This window comes from Oreochromis aureus, linkage group 6, assembly GCF_013358895.1.
Source record: "Oreochromis aureus strain Israel breed Guangdong linkage group 6, ZZ_aureus, whole genome shotgun sequence".
Taxonomy (NCBI): domain Eukaryota; kingdom Metazoa; phylum Chordata; class Actinopteri; order Cichliformes; family Cichlidae; genus Oreochromis; species Oreochromis aureus.
Genome location: NC_052947.1, coordinates 42,471,029 through 42,496,178, shown reverse-complemented (window position 1 = coordinate 42,496,178; position 25,150 = coordinate 42,471,029). Strand labels below are relative to the sequence as shown.

The following is a 25,150-nucleotide window of genomic DNA, read 5'->3' as shown; positions in this document are numbered from 1 at the left end:
TTGGAGTGAGTGCATACACTCATGAAGTTTTTAGTAACTTCAGGTCATTGCAACAAGCCCAGCTACAGTTTACCGACGGATGGGTACAGGACCTTGAAATGCACCGTGTAGAACACAAGACCATCGTACGAACAAAGGTAAGTTTACCAGTCTCACAAATCGTCTTCATAAACGTGGCAATTATTATATATAATATATTATATTATATGCCCAGTCTGGATCGCATTCCAGCATTTCGTAGGCTGGTTTGCCAACAAAATACAGCAAACATTACACACAGCAGCATAGCGCGATGATTTCTGTTCAGCGCCAATTAAGACGTATTAACTACCACAAAACACTTACCTTTGTGGAAATGCTTGGAGCAGACTAACATGTGAGGTGGAGTGTTTTCGAACGTTATATTAGGTCTTCTGATAGCGGCAATCCAGGCCATCCGTCGCCTATTCGTGACTTCGGAGACATGGCTTGGACAATTTCTCTTCCACGCCGGAATCCGATAAAAAACAATCGCATTTCCCGTCGACTTCACGCGGCTGTCGTTCGCCCGACTTGTGCAGTTAATAATACAACAGCTTCTTGCCATTTTTTTGTTTCTTTTTATCGCTGTGTAACTGATTTCTATTGAAAGCCTGTGCCCGCTAGTACCTCTTGCCACTACTTACCAGAATCCTTTGCGGTTTTACCCCTGAATGACGTCACATTTTCAATCTCTATAGTACAGTTTATTGGAGGTTGTCAAAGAGCAAAATGGTGCATTACCGGAGTGTGGACCGAAATGTCAGCAACAAAATAAAATCAAATAAATTCAAATCCTCCCAAACAAACGAGTCTGCGTTAAAAACCAAAACATGCTCTGATAACTTTCACTTCTCCAGTTCTTACGAAATAAATAAACCAAGTCCAGTTTCACCGCCGAGCTTTTTGACCAGCTTTCAGCATCATATTTCTGATCTTCTGTCGTTTCTTTTCTCTGTTGCAGTCACACTTTCCTGTTCGGTGTTTTCCTATTAAAGACAACGTGCAGACGTCCAGATATAACCGTCTCCTCTCCTTTTCCTGTGCTTCTCATTTCTCCTCTTTTCCTTTGGATGTTGTAAAACCACCGTCCACTGCTTTTGCCACCGTTCTTTCATTTTGTGCCGTATTCTACTCTTAATCTCTGTCCTGCTAACACTGATAATCCACTGAAAGTCTCTTTATGCTTCCTTTGCTGTCCTATCTGCCGTTTTGTTTCCCATGATGCGCTGGCACCCATAAGCTGACCATAAGCCCCATCATAGTAACTCTGTGCCGTGTTTGCTGAACCTCTGTCAGAACGTCAGGGCTGCAGTCTGAGGCTCGCAAACCAGCCAATGATGAACTCGAGTCCCAGCGTATCACAGATCTCGGTGGTCTTGCATCTTCAATCCTGGACAGCTAACATAGTGAAATCATTTCTCCCGTGTACGTACCGACGTAAGCACATCAGGACCGATTTATTATCGTTTGGGTTCAAAATCCACGCAGCGAATTTTATTCACTGTGAAATTAAAAACGCATTCAGTGTCTGAGTCATGTTTATTTTATTTTAGGGTGACCATCCGTCCCCCTTTCCCCGGACATGTCCACTTGTCACGGGAGATTTTCGAGACTGATGAAAATGTGTGACGTCATCCCCCAGCTGCTACGTTGTGAGTGGCTGTTCTGTGCCCACAGACGCCTGATGACGTGTAAAACATGCCAAAGACGAACTGTAAAAGAAATTTCCGTCCTACCGTCCCGGTACGTGTCTTATACAGATGAGCCATCATTTCTGTACCATTAATTCTTCCAGAGATTTTTAAGTGACTTTTTTGCACTTGTTGGAAGAGTATGTATAATTAAACACACAGGATAGAAATACAGATTAAACGGGGAAAGTGAGCGATACAGAGACGCTGAATAATTAACTAAAGACATTAAAATATTACAAATATTCATGTTTTTAAAGCTTTCTTGTTGTGAGAAGAACAAACTGTTCTGTTTCTGTCCTGAGAGTGGAGAGCTTACATTTATGGATGTGGAATTTGATTAAATCCAGGTTGAAGACTCACCTGTTCTCAGCTGCTTTTGAATAAAGCACCAAATCCACACTTTTAAGCTTACATTCCAAAACTTACATTTTAACTACTGATTTTATCTACTGTTCTGATTTTATCTACTGTTCTGATTTTATCTACTGTTTTGATTTTTGATTTTATATACTGTTTTGATTTTTGATTTTATATACTGTTTTGTTTGTTTGTTTGCTTGTCTTAATCAATTTTAAATCATGCTTTTTATCTATTTTGTTTTTAATGTCTCTGTAAAGCACTTTGAATCACCTTGTTGTTGAATTGTGCTATATAAATAAACTTGCCTTGCCTAATGAGGGAAAAGCATGAGAGTCTTTCTCACTCAAGTCAGTAAAACCAAATAACTCGTTTTGGTAAAAACGTACAAATTCTGATAAGATGCTGTCAGAGATGAAACTAACGATATGTTTCATAAAACCTGAGCAAACGTAAATGTTTCTGTATCGCTCTTCTGTTTTTGAAGGAAGCTTTAAGGAGACTCTGTCAGGACAGGGAGGGGCATGGACAAGTGTGGGGATACTGGGATGTTACACCTGGAAGGGACGCTGATTAATTATACAATGAGCCTGTGTTATTGAATAGCTGACTTACAAGAAGAATACCATCAACCAGTTTTCAAAGAAGAGCGATTTGATATTGTAAAGAATGATACAGATGTTCCACATATAAACTATTTGTGGAGCAAATGTTGAGCTTTATTATAAGTGTGTGGTGACTGTGTTGTTCACTGTGTGGCACACTCGAGGACTGGATAATTAACAATATCCAAGAAACTCCAAATAAAGCCAAAAAAGACACAAAGCGCTTCAAGCATGATAAAAAAGCTACAGAGGAAGGTGTTCATAACACAGACACACTGAGGGAGACACTGGTGGAGGGGACACAGGTGCAGGGGACACGGGTGGAGGGGACACGGGTGCAGGGGACACGGGTGCAGGGGACACGGGTGGAGGGGACACGGGTGGCGGGGACACGGGTGCAGGGGACACGGGTGGAGGGGACACGGGTGGCGGGGACACGGGTGGACGGGACACGGGTGGAGGGGACACACGTGGAGGGGACACACGTGAAGGGGACACTCGTTGAGGGGACACGGGTGGAGGGGACACGGGTGGAGGGGACACACGTGGAGGGGACACGGGTGGAGGGGACACAGGTGGAGGGGAGACACGTGGAGCTGACACGGGAAAGGCTGAGTTTTGGACTCATTAAAATGAGATGACGCTCGACCTCCTAACCCTAACCCCGAGTTTCTCCATTTCTTTCTAATAAAACATCCTGAGCATGTTGTGATTTGACTCCCTTCGCTTCCTAAACACTGAGCTCCATCATTTGGTTCTAGCAGTGAACACGATGAACATGGATGGAGCTGAAATCAGTGCAGGTGTGACCGAAGTGGAGACTTGAACTGTTTAGTAATCACAGACGTTTTTAGTACACAGTCTCGATTTTCAGAGGCTCAGAAGTAACAGGACAAACTCACATCATTTAAACACGACTGTCTTTCATACTTGGATCAAAACTGTGTCTGCAGCACGTTAAGCTGCTGGTTTGTGGGCTGAGATCACTGATGCTGACAATGCTGTGGAAACCAGTTCGCCCACAGGAGGTCTCATTAGTGTTAACAAGGCGCTGGAATAATTGGATATTTTAGTTTCCAACAGGAAAATCCAGGCGAGCGCTCACTGACAATGTGGGACTCTGTAGTTTTCTCTGGTCCCCTCCCCAATCAGACCAGGAGTGACATGTTTTAGCCGCATGTTCTCTTTAAATTGCTGGCTGTCTGAGTGGTGTCCCAGAAACGATGTGGGCTTCATAGATAATTGGCAAACCTTCTGGAGGAAACCTGGTCTTGTTAGGAGAGACGGCATCCATCCCACTTTGGATGGAGCAGCTCTCATTTCTAGAAATATGGACCAATTTATTAACCCCCCAAAATATGACTATCCAGAGTTGGGACCAGGAAGCAGAGTTGCAGTCTTACACGCCTCTCTGCAGCTTCTCTCCTCCTGCTACCCCCCAAAACCCATCTCCATTGAGACTGTGTCAGCTCCCAAACAGACAAAAACAAACTAAAACCAGCAACAAACAACTTAAACATAAAAATCCCAAAGAAAGAACAATACAGTATCCACATCTGAACCAAAGAGTAAAACAGTGAAATGTGGATTATTAAATATTAGGTCTCTCTCCTCCAAGTCTCTGTTAGTACATGACTTAATAATTGATCAACAAATCGATTTACTCTGCCTTACAGAAACCTGGTTGCAGCAGGATGATTATGTTAGTTTAAATGAATCAACACCCCGAGTCATTCTAACTACCAGAAACCTCGAAGCACAGGCCGAGGGGGTGTGGCAGCAATTTTTCACACCAGCCTATTTATCAACCAAAGACCCAGACAGACTTTTAATTCATTTGAAAGCCTGATGCTTAGCCTCGTCCACCCCAGCTGTAAAACTCAGAAACCAGTCTTACTTGTTATCATCTATCGTCCACCTGGGCCTTACACAGAGTTTCTCTCTGATTTCTCAGACTTTTATCTGATTTAGTGCTCAGCTCAGATAAAATAATTATTGTGGGTGATTTTAACATCCATGTAGATGCTAAAAATGACAGCCTCAACATGGCATTTAATCTGTTATTAGACTCAATTGGCTTCTCTCAAAATGTAAAAGAACCCACCCACCACTTTAATCACACTCTAGATCTTGTTTTAACATATGGCATAGAAACCGAACATGTAACAGTGTTTCCTGAAAACCCTCTGCTGTCTGATCATTTCCTGATAACATTTACATTTACAATAATTGATTACACAGCAGTGGAGAGTAGACTTTATCACAGTAGATGTCTTTCTGAAAGTGCTGTAACTAAGTTTAAGAATATAATCCACCCACTGTTATCATCTTCAATGCCCTGTACCAACATAGAGCAGAGCAGCTATCTGAACGCTACTCCAACAGAGGTCGATTATCTTGTTAATAATTTTACCTCCTCACTACGTGCGACTCTGGATACTGTAGCTCCTGTGAAAACTAAGGCCTCAAATCCAAGTACCTGACTCCGTGGTATAATTCTCAAACACGTAGCCTAAAGCAGATAACTCGTAAGCTGGAGAGGAAATGGCGTGTCACAAATTTAGAGGATCATCATTTAGCCTGGAGAAATAGTTTGCTGCTTTATAAGAAAGCCCTCCATAAAGCCAGAACATCTTACTATTTGTCACTGATTGAAGAAAATAAGAACAACCCCAGGTTTCTCTTCAGCACTGTAGCCAGGCTGACAAAAGTCAGAGCTCTACTGAGCCAACAATCCCTTTAACGTTAACTAGTAATGACTTCATGAACTTCTTCACAAATAAAATTTTTATCATTAGAAAAAATTATCAATAATCATCCCACAGATGTAATATTATCTACAGCTACTTTTAGTACCATCAATGTTAAGTTAGACTCTTTTTCTCCAATTGATCTTTCTGAATTAACTTCAATAATTACTTCCTCCAAATCATCAACGTGTCTTTTAGACCCCATTCCTACAAAACTGCTCAAAGAAGTCCTGCCATTAATTAATGCTTCAATCTTAAATATGATCAACCTATCTCTAATAATCGGCTATGTACCACAGGCCTTCAAGCTGGCTGTAGTTAAACCTTTACTTAAAAAGCCATCTCTAGACCCAGCTGTCTTAGCTAATTATAGGCCAATCTCCAACCTTCCTTTCATATCAAACATCCTTGAAAGAGTAGTTGTCAAACAGCTAACAGATCATCTGCAGAGGAATGGCTTATTTGAAGAGTTTCAGTCAGGTTTCAGAGCTCATCACAGCACAGAAACAGCTTTAGTGAAGGTTACTGTCACGGTTTGCGGGTGCAAGCCGTGTGGAAATAAATTAGGACCAGGCAGCGGCAGCTCAAGTGCAGGTGAGAATTTATTAACAGTGGAACAAACAAACAGAGATGGCGGGTGACACTAACAGGAAAACCTAAACTTGTCACGGTTCTGGGTCCGTTGGACCCAGTATTTTGAGTTTATTATGTTTTGGTTTATTTTTGAGTAATGGATTGTTTTCTTATCTTGTTGTGCTGATTATTGTGGTGGTGGTGATGATTACTAGCTTCATGTATCTGTTTGTTGGTGATTAGGATTTGTGTTCTCATGTGTGGGTTTAGGTGTCATTTTCTGTCTGTCTCTGTGTCGAGTCTGCGTCTTTGTGTAGTGTTCTTGTTTCCTGTTTTATTGTGAAGGTCTGCGTCTCATGTGAGTGTGTTCAGTTTTACCTCTGTCTCGTCTTGTTAATGACTCCCAGCTGTGTCCACCATCTGTGTGTAATCTCCTTGTGTTTCTCTGTGTGTATTTAAGTCACGTCTTTAGTCATTGTTGTTGCTGGTCCGTCTGTGTATCCTCCATGTCCTATTCGTGTGTTCTCCCTGCTGCCACCATCTTGTACCGTCGTCCACCTTGCTTTATGTTCAGGTTCGTGTTCTTGTTCATGCTCTGTGGTTTAGTTGTCCCAGTATAGTTTAGTTCTCCGTTTTGTCGTTTGCCTCTCTATATTTTTGTATCAATAAATCACCTTCACACCTTCACGACTGCCTGCGCTTGGATCCTCTTTTTCCTTTTTTCACACGGCTCTTCCCACTCGCCGTGACAGTACGGACCAGCCCGATATGGATCCAGCGGCAGTCACCCCACCCAGGGAGCTTCAGGAGGCCGTTATCAACTTAGCTTCTAAATTAATTTACCAGTTGCTAGAGCATGAGGGAGAAGCCTCTCTTTACACTGTGGAAGCGGACCTACAACACCTTATTTCCAGTTACCCCTGATTATTGGACTCATTGCACCCGCTCGTACAAAACTTTATTCTCCACGAACTACACCTTCACCCCCCCGCCGTCACTGCTCGCCCGCTCGCTTCAACGGAGGACGCGCCCGTCCGTACCGCCCGGATGAGGAGTTACCCGCCCGTCGGAGCCGCCTCCACGGAGGAAGCGACGTTCACGCCGTCGGCGCGGCACCCCACAGCCGGAATTCAGAATGTCAGAGCAGCCGGCTGTGGTGAGTGAAAGGGACACTTTTTCTGCTGCATCAGACTCTGTGACTGTGTTTTCTGGAGCTATTTTTTGTGTGTCGTTTGAAGATAACAATGATTTTTCCGTCTCACCCATGGCCACTGCCCCAAAGACTGCCTTTTCTGAGCCTACATTTTGTGTTAATGACTGTGTTCATGCTGTTGTGTCCAAGCCTGGAGTACCTGAGTCTAGCACTATGAACATAGGGAACTTAAGTGTCAGGGAAGTTTTTTCGTCTCCATCAGTTCATTCAGGGGAAGTTGTAAACCTCACCGAAGCAGTTTTTCCTGATCATGTTTTCCCATCTACACTTTCACCACAGTCTATTGTGGGGTCTGTAACACAGCTAGCAGGACAGTTAGCAGTTCAGTCAGCAGCCACGCTGCCCTCAGTTCAGTCAGCAGCCACGCTGCCCTCAGTTCAGTCAGCAGCCACGCTGCCCTCAGTTCAGTCAGCAGCCACGCTGCCCTCAGTTCAGTCAGCCACTCCACCACCTGTTACAACTTCGCTACTTGTAGCCCAGTTACCACCAGTTCAGCAGCCTACCCACCCGCTCAGTCAGTCACCATCCTCACCGTCTGATTCTAAGCAGGGAACACACTTCACCATTACATCTGCTGGTTCTCTTAAGCTGGCCACCTCAGAGACGGTTACTCCCTCTAGGGCCTCCCCAGAGGCTGGGTGTCGCTCACCAGCTGACTCTGGACCCCTAGAGGTCAAGACGCCAGCGCCAGCAGTTTCACTGGGGAACTCACCAGAGCAGTCTCGGCTCTCAGCGCCCCCTGAGAGCTCAAGTGAGTTCACCCGTCCGCCTCCGTCCTCTGCTGAGTGTGTTGGGGAACACATTCAGCCCTCTGAGGTCTGCATCCCACTGTTGCTGCCTGAGTCTAGCCATGGTGCTGCTCAGTTCCAACCAGTGTCCACACCGGCAGAGGTCTGCGTACCTGCTGCCTCAGTGTCTGTTTCCACTGGAGGGCCCGAGGAGCCCGTCCAGTCTCAAGCCACGTTAGCTGGGGGTTTGGAGGAGCCCAACCAGCTTCAAGTGTCGTCAGCTGGGGGTTCGGAGGAGCCCAGCCAGCTTCAAGTGTCGTCAGCTGGGGGTTCGGAGGAGCCCAGCCAGCTTCAAGTGTCGTCAGCTGGGGGTTCGGAGGAGCCCAGCCAGCTTCAAGTGTCGTCAGCTGGGGGTTCGGAAGAACCCAGCCAGCCCCAGGTCTCGTCAGCTGGGGGTTCGGAAGAACCCAGCCAGCCCCAGGTCTCGTCAGCTGGGGGTTCAGGTGAACCCAGCCAGCCTCAAGTCACGTCTGCTGGAGGGCCCGAGTCGTCCGTCCAGCCTCAAGCCACGTCTGCTGGAGGGCCCGAGTCGCCCGTCCAGCCTCAAGCCACGTCTGCTGGAGGGCCCGAGTCGCCCGTCCAGCCTCAGGTTTCGCCAGCTGGAGGGCCCGAGGAGCCCGTCCAGCCCTATGACTCGTCAGCTGGAGGGCCGGAGTCGCCCGTCCAGCCTTATGCCACGTCTGCTGGTGGGTCCGTGGAGCCCACCCAGCACCACACCTCTTTAGCTGAGGGTCCTGGAAGACCCAGACAGCACATCCTTCCGTCGGCTGGCGGTCCGGGGAGGGCTGTTCAGCCGTCACCCACATCGTCATCATCGCCGCCTGCCGCATCATCATCCACGCCTGCAGCCGCATCATCATCCACGCCTGCAGCCGCATCATCATCCACGCCTGCAGCCGCATCATCATCCACGCCTGCAGCCGCAGCTTCATCCACGCCTGCAGCCGCAGCTTCATCCACGCCTGCAGCCGCATCATCATCCACGCCTGGTCCTGCCTCGTCGGACTCGTCCACGCCTGGTCCTGCCTCGTCGGACTCGTCCACGCCTGGTCCTGCCTCGTCGGACTCGTCCACGCCTGGTCCTGCCTCGTCGGACTCGTCCACGCCTGGTCCTGCCTCGTCGGACTCGTCCACGCCTGGTCCTGCCTCGTCGGACTCGTCCACGCCTGGTCCTGCCTCGGCCTCTGTGTCTTCGTCAACGCCTGGCCCGGCTTTTGCTCCGCCATCGGCTGGCCCAGCTCGTCCTGTTCCGCCTCGCCTCTGCCGGCCGCTTTCCAGGCTTCTAAGTTTGCATCATGGCCGTCGAGGACGACCTCCGGACAGGGTTCGTCGCCGCCGCTGGCATCGCGGCCGACCTCCGGATCTGCTCAGTGGCCGCCACTGCCTTCCACGTGGCCGGCCCCCAGAACTGTTTGCCCGTCGCCGCCGTTGCTGTGTGCACGGTCGGCCACCAGAACTGTTTGCCCGTCGCCGCCGTTGCTGTGTGCACGGTCGGCCCCCTGAACTGTTTGCCCGTTGCCGTGTGCATGGCCGGCCCCCTGACCTGTTTTGGCTCCTGTATGGCCGACCTCGGGTCGACCCCTGAACTGTTTGTGGACTCTTGTTGAGCTCTTGTTTGGTTTTTGGTTTTGATGTGTTTTCCTGTGTTGTTTGGACGGTTTGGACTCTTGTGCTCCTTGTTTTTTGTTTGGTTTCTGTCCCTCCTTCCTGGACCCCCTCCGCCCGCCCTGGTTTGGTGCTCATGTTTCGTTCTGTTTTTTTGTTTGTGGCTGTCGGGAGCCAGCCCTTAGAGGGGGGGTACTGTCACGGTTCTGGGTCCGTTGGACCCAGTATTTTGAGTTTATTATGTTTTGGTTTATTTTTGAGTAATGGATTGTTTTCTTATCTTGTTGTGCTGATTATTGTGGTGGTGGTGATGATTACTAGCTTCATGTATCTGTTTGTTGGTGATTAGGATTTGTGTTCTCATGTGTGGGTTTAGGTGTCATTTTCTGTCTGTCTCTCAGTGTCGAGTCTGCGTCTTTGTGTAGTGTTCTTGTTTCCTGTTTTATTGTGAAGGTCTGCGTCTCATGTGAGTGTGTTCAGTTTTACCTCTGTCTCGTCTTGTTAATGACTCCCAGCTGTGTCCACCACCTGTGTGTAATCTCCTTGTGTTTCTCTGTGTGTATTTAAGTCACGTCTTTAGTCATTGTTGTTGCTGGTCCGTCTGTGTATCCTCCATGTCCTATTCGTGTGTTCTCCCTGCTGCCACCATCTTGTACCGTCGTCCACCTTGCTTTATGTTCAGGTTCGTGTTCTTGTTCATGCTCTGTGGTTTAGTTGTCCCAGTATAGTTTAGTTCTCCGTTTTGTCGTTTGCCTCTCTATATTTTTGTATCAATAAATCACCTTCACACCTTCACGACTGCCTGCGCTTGGATCCTCTTTTTCCTTTTTTCACACGGCTCTTCCCACTCGCCGTGACAAAACTGGGTAAAACTAACAAAACAAACCAGAAATGAAGATGCAGGGAGATCCGGGGAAAAACACATGGAGAGACGCATGGAGACCGAAGGGAAACAACACAGACAAACCAGCAATCACTAAGACAAAAGACACGACTAAAATACACTCAGAGAACACAGGGAGATTACACACAGGTGGGGGACACAGCTGGGAGAGATTAACATGACGAGACAAGGGAGGCAAACTGAAAACACTCACATCAGACGCAGACCTTCACAATAAAACAGGAAACATATACACACAAAGACACAGACTAGGAAACGCAGACTTAACACAGGAGTAGACGGCAGAACGGAATAACACTAAACAGGAGGAAGAACAGAACCAAAATGACACTAATAGAAAACACAAAACGCTGGGTCAAAAGGACCCAGGATCATGACAGTACCCCCCCGTCAAGGGCTGGCTCCAGACAGCCCAAAACAAAAACCCCAAGAAACGCCCAGAAACAGAAAACAACCCGACCAGGGCGGGCGGCGGGGGCCCAGGAAGGAGCGCTCGAGGCAAAACAAAACGGGAGCACCAGAAACCCAGAAGACAAAAACCAAAACACCAGTCCAAAACCAAAAGAAAAGAAACACACCAGAGCACAGGGAAACAAAAACAGTACAGTTCAGGGGGCCGGCCGTGCGGAAGGCAGCGGCGGCCACGTGGAAGCAGTTCAGGGGGCCGGCCGTGCGGAAGGCAGCGGCGGCCACGTGGAAGCAGTTCAGGGGGCCGGCCGTGCGGAAGGCAGCGGTAGTCACGTGGAAGCAGTTCAGGGGGCCGGCCGTGCGGAAGGCAACGGCGGCGACTCAGGCGAAGGTGGTCCGGGGGCCGGCCACGACGGCGATGGCGCCTGGCCAGTGGCCTGGAAAGTGGCCAGATAGCTGCAGACCCAGAGGGGGCAGGACCAGGCGACACTGAAGGCGAAGACACGGAGGCTGGACCAGGCGAAGACCCAGAGGCTGCAGCTGGCGTGGATGAGGCAGCGGCTGCAGCTGGCGTGGATGAGGCAGCGGCTGCAGCTGGCGTGGATGACAAGTCTGAGGCCGCTGCAGACGAGGCTGAAGACTCTGAAGCTGGACCAGACGACGCTGAAGACCCGGAGGCTGGACCAGGCGAGGGTGAAGACCCGGAGGCTGCAGCTAGCGTGGCTGATGAGGCTGCAGCTGGCGTGGCTGATGAGGCTGCAGCTGGCGAGGGTGATGAGGCTGCAGCTGGCGAGGGTGATGAGGCTGCAGCTGGCGAGGGTGATGAGGCTGCAGCTGGCGAGGGTGATGAGGCTGCAGCAGGCGGCGGCGTGGAAGCCGGAGACGGAGGCGCTGCAGCAGGCGGCGGCGTGGAAGCCGGAGACGGAGGCGCTGCAGCAGGCGGCGGCGTGGAAGCCGGAGACGGAGGCGCTGCAGCAGGCGGCGGCGTGGAAGCCGGAGACGGAGGCGCTGCAGCTGGCGTGAACGAAGAGGCTGCAGGCGACGGCGTGGAAGCCGGAGACGGAGACGCTGCAGCTGGCGTGAACGAAGAGGCTGCAGGCGGCGGCGTGGAAGCCGGAGACGGAGGCGCTGCAGCAGGCGGCGGCGTGGAAGCCGGAGACGGAGGCGCTGCAGCAGGCGTGAACGAAGAGGCTGCAGGCGACGGCGTGGAAGCCGGAGACGGAGACGCTGCAGCAGGCGTGAATGAAGAGGCTGCAGGCGACGGCGTGGAAGCCGGAGGCGCTGCAGGCTGGACGGGTCCCTTGGATCCTCCAGCGAAGGCTGATGACGAAGGCCGGAGCGGTCCTTCGGACCCTTCAGCGACGACAGGAAACAAAGGCCGGAGCGGTCCGTCGGACCCTCCAGCGGAGACACGAGGCAAAGGCCGGAGCGGTCCGTCGGACCCTCCAGCGGAGACACGAGGCAAAGGCCGGAGCGGTCCTTCGGACCCTCCAGCGGAGACACGAGGCAAAGGCCGGAGCGGTCCCTCGGACCCTCCAGTGGAGACACGAGACGAGGGCCGGAGCGGTCCCTCGGACCCTCCAGCGGAGACACGAGACGAAGGCCGGAGCGGTCCCTCGGACCCTCCAGCAGAAGCCAGGACCAAGCCAGCAGCCACGAAGGCCACTAGCAAACACGAAAGCAAAGGGTGCTGTGCTGAGCACTGGCTCTGCTCAGACAGCGCTGACACGGAGTTATTCTCTGAGGGCTGCTTAATCTTCAGGGGTCCAGAAACAGCTGGGGACTGAAACCTAGCTTCTGGGGAGGCCCTGGAGTGCATATCGGTGCCTGAAGCAGCTAAAGTGCGAGAAACTCCCTGGCTGGAACTTAGACTTTCTCCCTGCATGGAGTGAATGAGTGAAACTGGTAATACTGGAACCTGTACTGCAAGTAACGGTGACACTGGAGGCACAGGGACCTGAACTACAGGAGCCTGACCTACAGGGGGCACTGGAGACCGAACTGAAAGCGATACTGGAGACACTGGAGGCACAGGGGCCTGGACTACAGGCGGCACAGGGGCCTGGACTACAGGCGGCACAGGGGCCTGGACTACAGGCGGCACAGGGGCCTGGACTACAGGCGGCACAGGGGCCTGGACTACAGACGGCACAGGAAACTGAACTACAGGTGACACTGGAGGCACTGGAGACTGAACTACAGGTGACACTGGGGGCACTGGAGACTGAACTACAGGTGACACTGGGGGCACAGGAGACTGAACTACAGGTGACACTGGGGGCACAGGAGACTGAACTACAGGTGACACTGGGGGCACAGGAGACTGAACTACAGGTGACACTGGGGCACAGGAGACTGAACTACAGGTGACACTGGGGGCACTGGAGACTGAACTACAGGTGACACTGGGGCACTGGAGACTGAACTACAGGTGACACTGGGGCACTGGAGACTGAACTACAGGTGACACTGGGAGCACAGGAGACTGAACTACAGGTGACACTGGGGGCACAGGAGACTGAACTACAGGTGACACTGGGGGCACAGGAGACTGAACTACAGGTGACACTGGGGGCACTGGAGACTGAACTACAGGTGACACTGGGGGCACTGGAGACTGAACTACAGGTGACACTGGGGGCACTGGAGACTGAACTACAGGTGACACTGGGGGCACTGGAGACTGAACTACAGGTGACACTGGGAGCACAGGAGACTGAACTACAGGTGACACTGGGGGCACAGGAGACTGAACTACAGGTGACACTGGGGGCACAGGAGACTGAGCTACAGGTGACACTGGGAGCACTGGAGACTGAACTACAGGTGACACTGGGAGCACTGGAGACTGAGCAGAGTGTGGCACTGGAGGCTGAGCAGAAAGTGAGTGAGCAGACGACCCTGGGAGCTGGGCTTCTGGAGGCTGGGGAGCTAAGTGAGCTACTGGAGGCTGGGGAGGTGTGGTGGAGCGAGGCTGGGACGAGGAGGCGGGAAGTTTGTGTAGCTCAGAACGTGGAAGTCCCAAATACAAAGCAAAGGATTGCAGCGGAGTAAGCCCAGTGTCTTCCACCACATAATCCCTCTTTCGCCGCTGCTTGCCCCTCCTGCAGGGCCTGGATTCTGAAAGCAGCGGTGGAGTGACACCAGAAACCTGAGCTGAGAGCGAGCGAGCAGCTGACCCTGGCGACTGAGCTGAAAATAGCTGCTGGGCGGCTAGCTGAGCTTGGGGCTGCTGAGCAGGGGAATAGCTGTTCGCTTTAGTCTCGGCCACACAAAACACAGCCCCGGAGTAAACAGTTCCACAGTCCGAAAAAGAAACAGAGTCCTTACTCACCACAGCCGGCGATTTAGAAGTCCGAACGTCCGGCTGTGGGGTGGCGCGCCGGCTGTGGGGTGGCGCGCCAGCGGCGCGATCGACGTTTCTTCCCCGCAGACGGCTCCGACGGGCCGGGCATAATCACATCCGGCGGTTCGGGCAGCGAGGTAGTAGTGGCGGAGAGAAGGTGTGGTGTGAGGCGGAGAAAAGCCTGCATGGTCGGGGAGAGCGATTCCAAAAGCCATGGCAGGCCGGAGAAGAGCCGTTGTAACCGGCTTTCAATGACGTGGCGAAGCTCCTCCGGAGGGTGTTCTAGCCACAGGCCAAGAAGATTCTCCACATTGTAAATGATGTCGTCCCGGAGCTCCTCGGACGGGTTTACTGCTACTGGGTCCATGGTGGCTGGTTCGTACTGCCACGGTTTGCGGGTGCAAGCCGTGTGGAAATAAATTAGGACCAGGCAGCGGCAGCTCAAGTGCAGGTGAGAATTTATTAACAGTGGAACAAACAAACAGAGATGGCGGGTGACACTAACAGGAAAACCTAAACTGGGTAAAACTAACAAAACAAACCAGAAATGAAGATGCAGGGAGATCCGGGGAAAAACACATGGAGAGACGCATGGAGACCGAAGGGAAACAACACAGACGAACCAGCAATCACTAAGACAAAAGACACGACTAAAATACACTCAGAGAACACAGGGAGATTACACACAGGTGGGGGACACAGCTGGGAGAGATTAACATGACGAGACAAGGGAGGCAAACTGAAAACACTCACATCAGACGCAGACCTTCACAATAAAACAGGAAACATATACACACAAAGACACAGACTAGGAAACGCAGACTTAACACAGGAGTAGACGGCAGAACGGAATAACACTAAACAGGAGGAAGAACAGAACCAAAATGACACTAATAGAAAACACAAAACGCTGGGTCAAAAGGACCCAGGATCATGACAGTTACAAATGATCTTCTTATGGCCTCTGACAGTGGACTCATCTCTGTGCTTGTCCTGCTAGACCTCAGTGCTGCGTTCGATACTGTTGACCATAATATCCTATTAGAGCGATTAGAACATGCTGTAGGTATTACAGGTACTGCACTGCAGTGGTTTGTATCATATCTATCTAATAGACTCCAATTTGTACATGTAAATGGAGAGTCCTCTTCACACACTGAGGTCAATTATGGAGTTCCACAGGGTTCAGTGCTAGGACCAATTCTATTTACATTATACATGCTTCCCTTAGGCAGCATCATTAGAAGACATAGCATAAATTTTCACTGCTATGCAGATGACACGCAGCTCTATCTGTCCATGAAGCCAGGTAACACACACCAATTAATTAAACTGCAGGAATGTCTTAAAGACATAAAGACCTGGATGGCCGCTAACTTTCTGCTTCTTAATTCAGATCAAACTGAGGTTATTGTACTTGGCCCTGAAAATCTTAGAAATATGGTATCTAAGCAGATTCTTACTCTGGATGGCATTACCTTGGCCTCCAGTAATGCTGTGAGGAACCTTGGAGTCATTTTTGACCAGGACATGTCCTTCAACGCACATATTAAACAAATATGTAAGACTGCTTTCTTCCATTTGTGCAACATCTCTAAAATTAGAAATATCCTGTCTCAGAGTGACGCTGAAAAACTAGTTCATGCATTTATTACTTCCAGGCTGGACTACTGTAATTCATTATTATCAGGATGTCCTAAAACTCCCTGAAAAGTCTTCAGCTGATCCAAAATGCTGCAGCAAGAGTCCTGACAGGGACTAGAAAGAGAGAGCAGATTTCTCCTGTTTTGGCTTCCTTCATTGGCTTCCTGTTAAATCCAGAATTCAAAATCCTGCTCCTCACATACAAGGTCTTAAATAATCAGGCCCCATCTTATCTTAATGACCTTGTAGTACCATATTACCCTATTAGAGCACTTCGCTCTCACACTGCAGGCCTACTTGTTGTTCCTAGAGTATTTAAAAGTAGAATGGGAGGCAGAGCCTTCAGTTTTCAGGCCCCTCTTCTGTGGAACCAGCTTCCAGTTTGGATTCGGGAGACAGACACTATCTCTACTTTCAAGATTAGGCTTCAAACTTTCCTTTTTGCTAAAGCATATAGTTAGGGCTGGACCAGGTGACCCTGAATCCTGCCTTAGTTATGCTGCAATAGGTGTAGGCTGCCAGGGATTCCCATGATGCCTTGAGTTTTTCCTTTCCAGTCACCTTTCTCACTCACTATGTGTTAATAGACCTCTCTGCATCGAATCATATCTGTTATTAATCTCTGTCTCTCTTCCACAGCATGTCTTTATCCTGTCTTCCTTCTCTCACCCCAACCAATCACAGCAGATGGCCCCGCCCCTCCCTGAGCCTGGTTCTGCCGAAGGTTTCTTCCTGTTAAAAGGGAGTTTTTCCTTTCCACTGTCGCCAAAGTGCTGCTCATAGGGGGTCATATGATTGTTGGGTTTTTCTCTGTATGTATTATTGTGCGATCTACTGTACAATATAAAGCACCTTGAGGCGACTGTTGTTGTGATTTGGCGCTATATAAATAAAATTGAATTGAATTGAATTGAATTGAAGTCGGACTCTACAGATATTTATGACTCTAAAAATAAATACCTCTTGTATGGTAATAAATGTTGGGTTATTGGTGAATATGTCTGTATTGCAACTCAGTGTTCTAACTGATGTCCGTGTAGTTTGATTAGATCAGATCAGATCAGATTCGATACGATGTAGCAGGAAACCCGTTGTCAGAGTTAAAGACCGAGCAGTAAAACAGCATTTTGGAGATGTGCGTCACTGTGAAAGGATGTTAAAGTTTTTATGATTTCCTGTTTCTTGTGAAGCTGCTGGAAACTTTTTGACCCAAACCACAGGTTTTTCACTTCATGTCAGTATCTTCTATATTCGCCCCCACCTTCACCTCCGTGTTCACGACGCGGCTCAGTGACAGACACGTTTATGCTAATGCAGAAGGCTGCATGTCAGAGAATAACACAGGGTTCGTGTTATCCAGGAGCTTCACTGTCCACTCTGTGTGGTTCGCAGCCTGTCCACGGTACCTCTCACCAAGTGACAGCAGGGACAGGCCGTGTCCATCTTTAAACTACAGCTGGTGAACTCTCAGCTTGTGTGGCTGAGGTTTAAAGGGTCAGTTCATCTATTTTTTGTGTGAAGCTGCTCAGACAGCGTGTGCTACATATCGTGAATCAGCTGTGTTCACACAAGGAAATGATGCACTTCCTGTTTGGTTGCGAAAAAGATGTGATGATCTTTCCTCTTCTTTTTTCAGCTCTTTGTCCTGAAGAGTGGACAGATTCAAATCTCTCTGTATGCAGAAGGATCAGCGAAGGCTTCGGGGAGGGAGCTGCTGCTGCTTACAAAGGTAAATATCAGTTCAGGTGTGTTTGTCTGGTATCATCTCAGCTGGTTCACATTTGACCTCAAAGTTTTCACCTTTGCTGTTCTTCTTAACCAGCAGACAGAAGAGAGTCGAACATCTGCTGTAGACCTTTTTGTGCTCTGCTGTCTCAGCTCTTTCTGTGAGTTAGCGCTGTCATCATATCAGGTTTTCACTAAACTGTCAGATTATGCTGAACGTATGTATGCAGAATGTGAGTTGATTTATGGACCAGAACATTTATACACAGATAACAACTCTCAGGATACAGCAGGAAATGGAGTTTTCCATTCAAATGAACTTAAACCTGAATTCAGAGACAGAACTCTGAAAGGTGAGACAGGTGAACGCTGAGCGAACTAAACACAAGAAAAATTAAAGCACGAACTGAAACTCAGTGACACACCAAGGATTTTAAAAGGTGCTGTCTATCAAAGTGTGAGACATCCGATAATGAAGAGCTGGTTACTGGATCCTGTTCAGGGAGGTTGCTGTGGTCTCAGATTCACTAGCCACTGAACATTGTTGTTATGTGTTGCATGCTTCTTCTGTATGCTCTTTCAGTATGGCTACAGCATCGGTGGTACTCTTCTCATATTGTTGCTACTGAGAGTACACCTTGGAAGGTTCGGTTGTTTGTTTTTCTCCTAGCTTCTGTCTCTCTTGCATACCTCTTTAAGCTGCTGGCCAAGACTGTGAGTCTTTGCTTGGCAGTTTCTAAGGCTTGAGGTATGAGCAGCTTGTTGTACTTTGTATGATCGGACCCACACAGTGTACTGACGTGTTTTGGGTTTCTTTATTTTTGTTCACCAGTTCGTTCAGGTTAAGGCACAACTCGAGCCAGGAGTCAGCTCCTCTCGCAGCTTCCTCCACTGCACACACTTTTCCATCAGTCTCTGCCGTCACTATATATAATGAGAGAGTCATTAGTCTCAGCACACACACATGTCCCCTCTGCGCCCGAGAGCTCGCTGCACCACCCATCCACTGCAGCAGGCCAGAGACCACATCCCTGCCACATACTTCTTAGCAGTGTTGGGAAGGTTACTTTTAAAATGTATTCCACTACAGATTACAGATTAAATGCCCCAAAATGTAACGTTTTGTAATGTATTTTGGAATGTTATGTTACTCAATGAGAGTAACGTATTCTGAATACTTTGGATTACTTAATATATTATCATGCTTTTTACAACTACATGAATGTCCTATTGCTGTGTGATTTATTACTATTACTGAAGGTTACTCGCCATACCAATACCAACTAGATGTTTAAATCTTAATATAAATGAGTAACAGTAGGTGGACATTAGGTAAGGCTGCACTTTTTGCAGCGATCTTGTATAGAAAACTATTCCGCGCGTATATAAAACAGGTCCGCGGCTCTGAACCGTAGTAAAGGGACCTCTGGCTAATACGGTGGGTTCGTGTCGGGCTCGTAGCCGAAAACTAGCTTTACTTTGTTGTCTGGGTCAACTTTGCTAGTGAGAGACAGAGAGAGGCGTTGAAAGGCTGCTCCAACAGAACTTAATGTTTGGGAGGAAAACACGAACACAGTGTACAGTCGAGTCTTAATAGCTTACTTACAGCTGGGCTCGTCAGGCACTGTTTTTGGCTGCAGTGGTTATTATTATATTTACATGCTTCCATCTTTCTGCTCGGTGACAACTCGTACTTTTCCTTTCTCTCCCTCCCTCGCTCACAGACACATCACGTGTATGGCAGTCCATTCTCCCTGCAGCACGGACTACACTGCCCATGAGGCTACATTCTTTAGGGCTTTGCCTGTAACACTCTGACTATTGCCTTCATATTAAATCATTTTTTGAATAATAATTAAAAAAAATATTTCTGCATGTCATTATGTGGGCCGCCAGTAGAGGTGACATGGGCCGTGAGATTGAGAGCCTAACATATGAAACAGGAAATGACCGCCGTGTAATCCCTTTATTTCAACAAAGTGACTGTATTCTGAATATCACCTTTTTAAATGGTAACTGTAATGGAATACAGGTACTCATATTTTGTATTTTAATACGTAAGGCCAGTACATGTATTCTGTTACTCCCCAACACTGCTTCTTAGGCATCTCTTTCTTCATCACACCTTTCTGAAGCTCAGATAGTTGGCTAACTTCCCTCCATGCTGCCTTCATCTTGACTTCTAGTTTCCTTCTCTATGGAGGGTACTGCTGTTCATCTTTTAGCCAAGCCTCTTGGTGATCACTGCTACTATGATGTAGATCAGCTGGTTGGTTTTGGTGATGGTCACAATAGGGATTGTCTGTGATGATGTAATCTTCTAGTATACCAGAGGGTACTTCACATAGTCTTGGCAATCTCTCAGGTCAGCTGCTCTCACGTTCAATGCCTTCAATGCACCAGTTGCTCTTGGGGCTTGGTACCCAATCTAGGAGGGTGGGGATGATGATATCTGCCCTCGATCTGACGTCCTGGCTTCCCTTTGCTGTAACATTTGTGTTGTACCTCTTTGATCTCTACTTTTCAGCAGAAAATTTTCTGTTCTATTCTTCAGGGAGCTGTGATGACACCAGAGGACCTCTTAAACACCTTAGATGATTTGGGAGATGGGGAGTTCAAAAAATTCAAGTGGTTCCTACAGCAGGCCAACATCATTCAAGGCCTCCCAACCATCAAGAAAAGCAGACTAGAGATGACAAACAGGTGGGACACTGTGGACCTGATGGTGCAGACCTACAGACTTCCTGGAGCTGTGAAGGTGACCAGAAAGGTTTTAGAGCGGATCAGTAGGAATGACCTGCTGCTCAGTTTGTCTGCCAGCAGGTCCAGAGCAGAAGGTGAGTCACAGGAAGACATAAACAGGAAGTCATTGCAGTCTGACAAAGTTTGAGAGGCTACAGGTAATATTGGTGTAATGTTCATATTCTGTTCGTCTGTCAGTCAGTGTACATTAGCGAAGCTGTGTCTCACTGCTGTGTAGCCAGTGTGTTTGCGGAGCGATCCCAAAAACAGACAAGGCAGCGTAAACTCAAACAAAGGCGAGCTCTTTATTTGGCTGAAAATACATGAATATAAAAGTAGGCAAAGCGAGCTGGGGAAAAAACCTAAACTGGGAATAAACTAAGATCAACTATGACGAGGAAGCATGAACATTGCTTTGAATCTGAAAAGGTGCATGTGGAACTATGACGTGAACCACGTGAAAATGAACATGCACCTGAGCAGAAGCATGAAAACAACCTGAAACCTGAAGAGCTGTGATACAAGACAAAGAGACGACCGGACACTGAACAGTGGGAGACACAGCTGACAACAAATGAACCTAAACACACTGAACATGGAAATGCAAGACTTTCAAAAAAACCCCCCCAAAAAACAGGAAACATGGAGAGATGTAGACATGATAACATAAGCTTGACAACATGAAACACTCAGATAAGAACTACATGACAGACTGGGGAAACACAGAATGCAGGGAGAAACACATGAGGATAATGAGGAGAAGACGGACTAACACAGAAGACGGGAAAAGACTCACAAACATGGAAACATAACCTAGACTAAAAACTAAATAATAGCACAAGAACTTAACATTATTGAAATCTAACCTAAGAAAATCAAAATAAACTCGAGACGCCCTTCCACATAGAGAGAAGGAGAACAGGACTTTCATCATCTCAAGCTCATCTTCCTCAGACTGAAGATAAAAGTACATCTCTTTTATGTAAGAAATCCCAGGAATACAGAAGTTCTGCCCACACTCAAACTAGAAGGAACAGTATCTTCACCCCACATCTGCAGTCATACTAGAGAAACAACAGAGTGTTACTAATGACATTAAGGAAGATTTAGCTTTATATTTGCAGAGCCTTTAATAATACGTTAGAGAGTTTTTTGGAGCAAATGGAGCAATACTGGAAGAGCATATGGGAGAAGGAAGCAAACCCATACCGGCAATGGTCAGTGGCTAGTGGATTTAAGAGCAGACCACAGTAACCTCCCTGAACAGGGACCAGTAACCATCACAGTGGGAGACATCCAAGAAAGGGTCTCCAGTATGGAGAGTTGGGCGGCACCAGGCTCCAACATGGTTCACGCCTACTGGCTGACAAAGCTGACTACACTCCGCGAGCACCTGGCAGCACAAATGAACAAGCTGCTAGTCAATGAGAGACACCCGGAATGGTTAACTGAAGGTGGGACAGTCCTGATCCCCAAAGACCCCGAGAAGGGACCGGTCCCATCCAACTACCGGCCAATAACCTGCCTCAGTACCCAGTGTTGGGAAGGTTACTTTTCAAATGTATTCCACTAGATTACAGAATACGTGCCCCAAAATGTATTTTGTAATGTTATGTTACTCAATGAGAGTAACGTAACGGAATACTTTGAATTACTTAATATATTATCAAGCTTTTAACAACTACATGAATGTCCTATTGCTGTGTGATTTATTACTATTACTGAAGGTTACTCTCCATACCAATACCAACTAGATGTTTAAATCTTAATATAAATGAGTAACAGTAGGTGGACATTAGGTAAAGCTGCACTTTTTGCAGCGATCTCGTATAGAAAACTATTCCGCGCGTATATAAAACAGGTCCGCGTCTCCAAACCGTAGTAAAGGGACCTCTGGCTAATACATCGGGTTCATGTCGGGCTCGTAGCCGAAAACTAGCTTTACTTTGTTGTCTGGGTCAACTTTGCTAGCGAGAGACAGAGAGAGGCGTTGAAAGGCTGCTCCAACGGAACTTAATGTTTGGGAGGAAAACACGAACACAGTGTACAGTCGAGTCTTAATAGCTTACTTACAGCTGGGCTACACTGCCCATGAGGCTACATTCTTTAGGGCTATGCCTGTAACACTCTAAATAATTTTTTGAATAATAATTTTAAAAAATATTTCTTCACGTCATTATGCGGGCTGTAGGTAGAGGTGACATGGGCCACGAGATTGAGACCCAGGCATTAGAGCCTCTTAATGCGTGTTTTGTTTGGGTTTCCACCGGCGTGGAATTACCAAAAATAGAGAGGGCATAGCCTAACATATGAAACAGGAAAAGACCACCGTGTAATTTATTTATTTCAACAAAGTAACTGTATTCTGAATATCACCGTTTTAAATGGTAACTGTAACAGAATACAGTTACTCATATTTTGTATTTTAAATACGTAACGTCGGTACATGTGTTCCGTTACTCCCCAACAGTACCACATGGAAGATCCTTTCAGGCATCATAGCAGCTAAGGTGAACAGGCATATAGCTCAATACATGAGTGGGGCACAGAAGGGGATTGGCAAGAATAGCAGAGGAGCAAAACACCAGCTACTGGTAGACTGAGCAGCTGCCCGAGACTGCAAGACTAGGCTGACCAACCTGTGCACTGCCTGGATTGGTTACAAGAAGGCCTATGACCCAAACAGCTGTCACCACAAACTCAATGATGTATGGGTGTGGCGTATGCTGCTAGAAAAGCTGCAACCACCAAGTACCTGCAGAGGGTCAGGCAAGTCCTGAGGACTCAGCTGAATGGTAACAACAAGATCCGGGCTATCAACACCTACGCCCTGCCCGTGATCAGGTACCCTGCTGTGATAATAAGTTGGCCAAAGGAGGAGATAGAAGCCACTGACATACAGACAATGAAGCTCCTGACCATGCATGGAGGGTTTCACCCCAAGTCCAGCAACCTGAGGCTGTACGCTAAGTGGAAGGAAGGAGGCCGGGGACTGATGAATGTCAGTAACACAGTCCAGGATGAGACTACAAAGATCCACGATTACATCAGGAAGATGGCCCCAACTGACCGTGTGATCAGTGAAGACCTCAGGCAGCAGAAACCCAAAAAAGAGGAGGAACCATCATGGAAGGACAGGCCCCTGAATGGTATGTTAGAGCTCTTGCAACTGGCGTTTGAGCTGTGCAGGAGTCTCTCTCTTCCAGAAGATGATTGAATAAAAAGAAATATAAATGTTTTAACACACTATGAGTCGGTTTTCTCTGTTCTATCATGGGGACAAAAGGATCGGGGTTCAATAGTACCACCGGCAGATAAAGGAGGTGGCTGACATCCAGAAATCCTACCAGCACCTGGACAAAGCTGGACGGAACAAGCTTTGGAACAAGCTCTGAGCACAAGATCTATAGAGGCTGGGGTCTATCACACCAGGCAAGACCCCAGGTTGCCCCCGAGACAATCCAGCACAAAACAGCAATGGTGCAAGATGCTAGCACGTGCCGGATCACTCAGTGATATCTGGCCTTACAGATACCACCTTCCTGGTTGAGAACCATGGCCTCTGACTTCATTTGAGATGCTTCACACTCAGAAACCACCCCAGTACAAGCTGAAGGTTATTGCTCAATGAAACCACCAAAACCACATCTCCAAAGGTTGATTCTGTTCATCTGGACATTTTCAGTGGGAGAAATGTTTCGTCACTCATCCAGGTGACTTCTTCAGTCTCAGCTGACTGCAGGTTTCCCCAGTCTTATAAACAGCACATTTGCATAATGACTGAAACCAGCCCACTGAAGGAACAATGGGCTGGGAGGTCAGTTCCTTCATCATGATTATGCAAATTCTCATGACCACTGATCAACAACTACTGATCAAGGACCACTGATCAATGGTCTTTGGTCTCCGTTTGAAGCAATGCATTATCAGGGATTGTAATATCTAGTCCTTAGTGAATCATGAATTATTCCTGTACGGGAAGACTGACAACACAACACTGTCAGCAGCTTTTGGTAGTCATCCTTTCAAGCTGGTTCTGAAGACTAGGTGACTGTCTAGCCTGCTCACTGTTACGGTTCTGGGTCGGTTTGACCCAGCTTTTTTAGTTCCTATGTTTTGGTTTATTTTTGAATGATTGTTTTGTTCTCTGGTGCTTTGTTGATTATTATTATTATTATTGTTATTATCATCATCATCATCATCATCATCATTATTATTATTATTATTTATCTATTTTTCAGTGATTCTGGTTTAGGGTTTTGTTCTCAGGTTTTATGTTCTCATGTTTTGTGTGGGTCTAGTTCTGTGTCTAGTCTGCGTCTTTGTGTGGTGATTTCTTGTTTCCTGTTTTGTTGATTTATTGATTTATTATTAAGTCCGTGTCTGATGTGAACGTATTCAGTTTTGCCCCCGTTGTCTCGTTAATTACTTCCAGCTGTGTTCCCCACCTGTGTGTTATCTCCCTGTGTTCCTCTGAGTGTATTTAAGTCGTGTCTCCTGTCATTGTAGTCTGTGTATCTATCGTGCCTCACCTGTGTGTTCTCCCTGCTTTCCATCGTCATTTGCCTCTGCCCATCCTCCTTCATGTTCGTGTTCTGGTTCGTATTTAGAAGTTTAGTTGTTCCCAGTCTAGTTTAGTGTAATCTCCGTTTGCCATTTTTCTACCTGTGTTTTGTGTTCAATAAACCACCTTCACACCTTCACGAGTGCCTGCAATTGGATCCTCCTTCATTTTCCTCACATGGCTCACTCCACTCACCGTGACACTCACACTT

At 47.9% G+C, this 25,150-nt stretch overlaps 1 protein-coding gene across 1 annotated transcript in view; it reads left to right on the top strand.

Moving 5' to 3' along the window:
- The first annotated feature begins 76 nt into the window (after window positions 1–76).
- Window positions 77–25,150, top strand: part of LOC116317885 (NACHT, LRR and PYD domains-containing protein 3-like) — a 45,301-nt gene continuing 20,227 nt past the window's right edge. Inside the window, exons 1-4 of the mRNA XM_031736798.2 lie at window positions 77–137; window positions 1,575–1,764; window positions 17,545–17,637; window positions 20,188–20,470. Coding sequence (XP_031592658.2) covers window positions 1,720–1,764; window positions 17,545–17,637; window positions 20,188–20,470 — 421 coding nt within the window. The 5' untranslated portion in view covers window positions 77–137; window positions 1,575–1,719. The remainder of the gene's footprint in view (window positions 138–1,574; window positions 1,765–17,544; window positions 17,638–20,187; window positions 20,471–25,150) is intronic.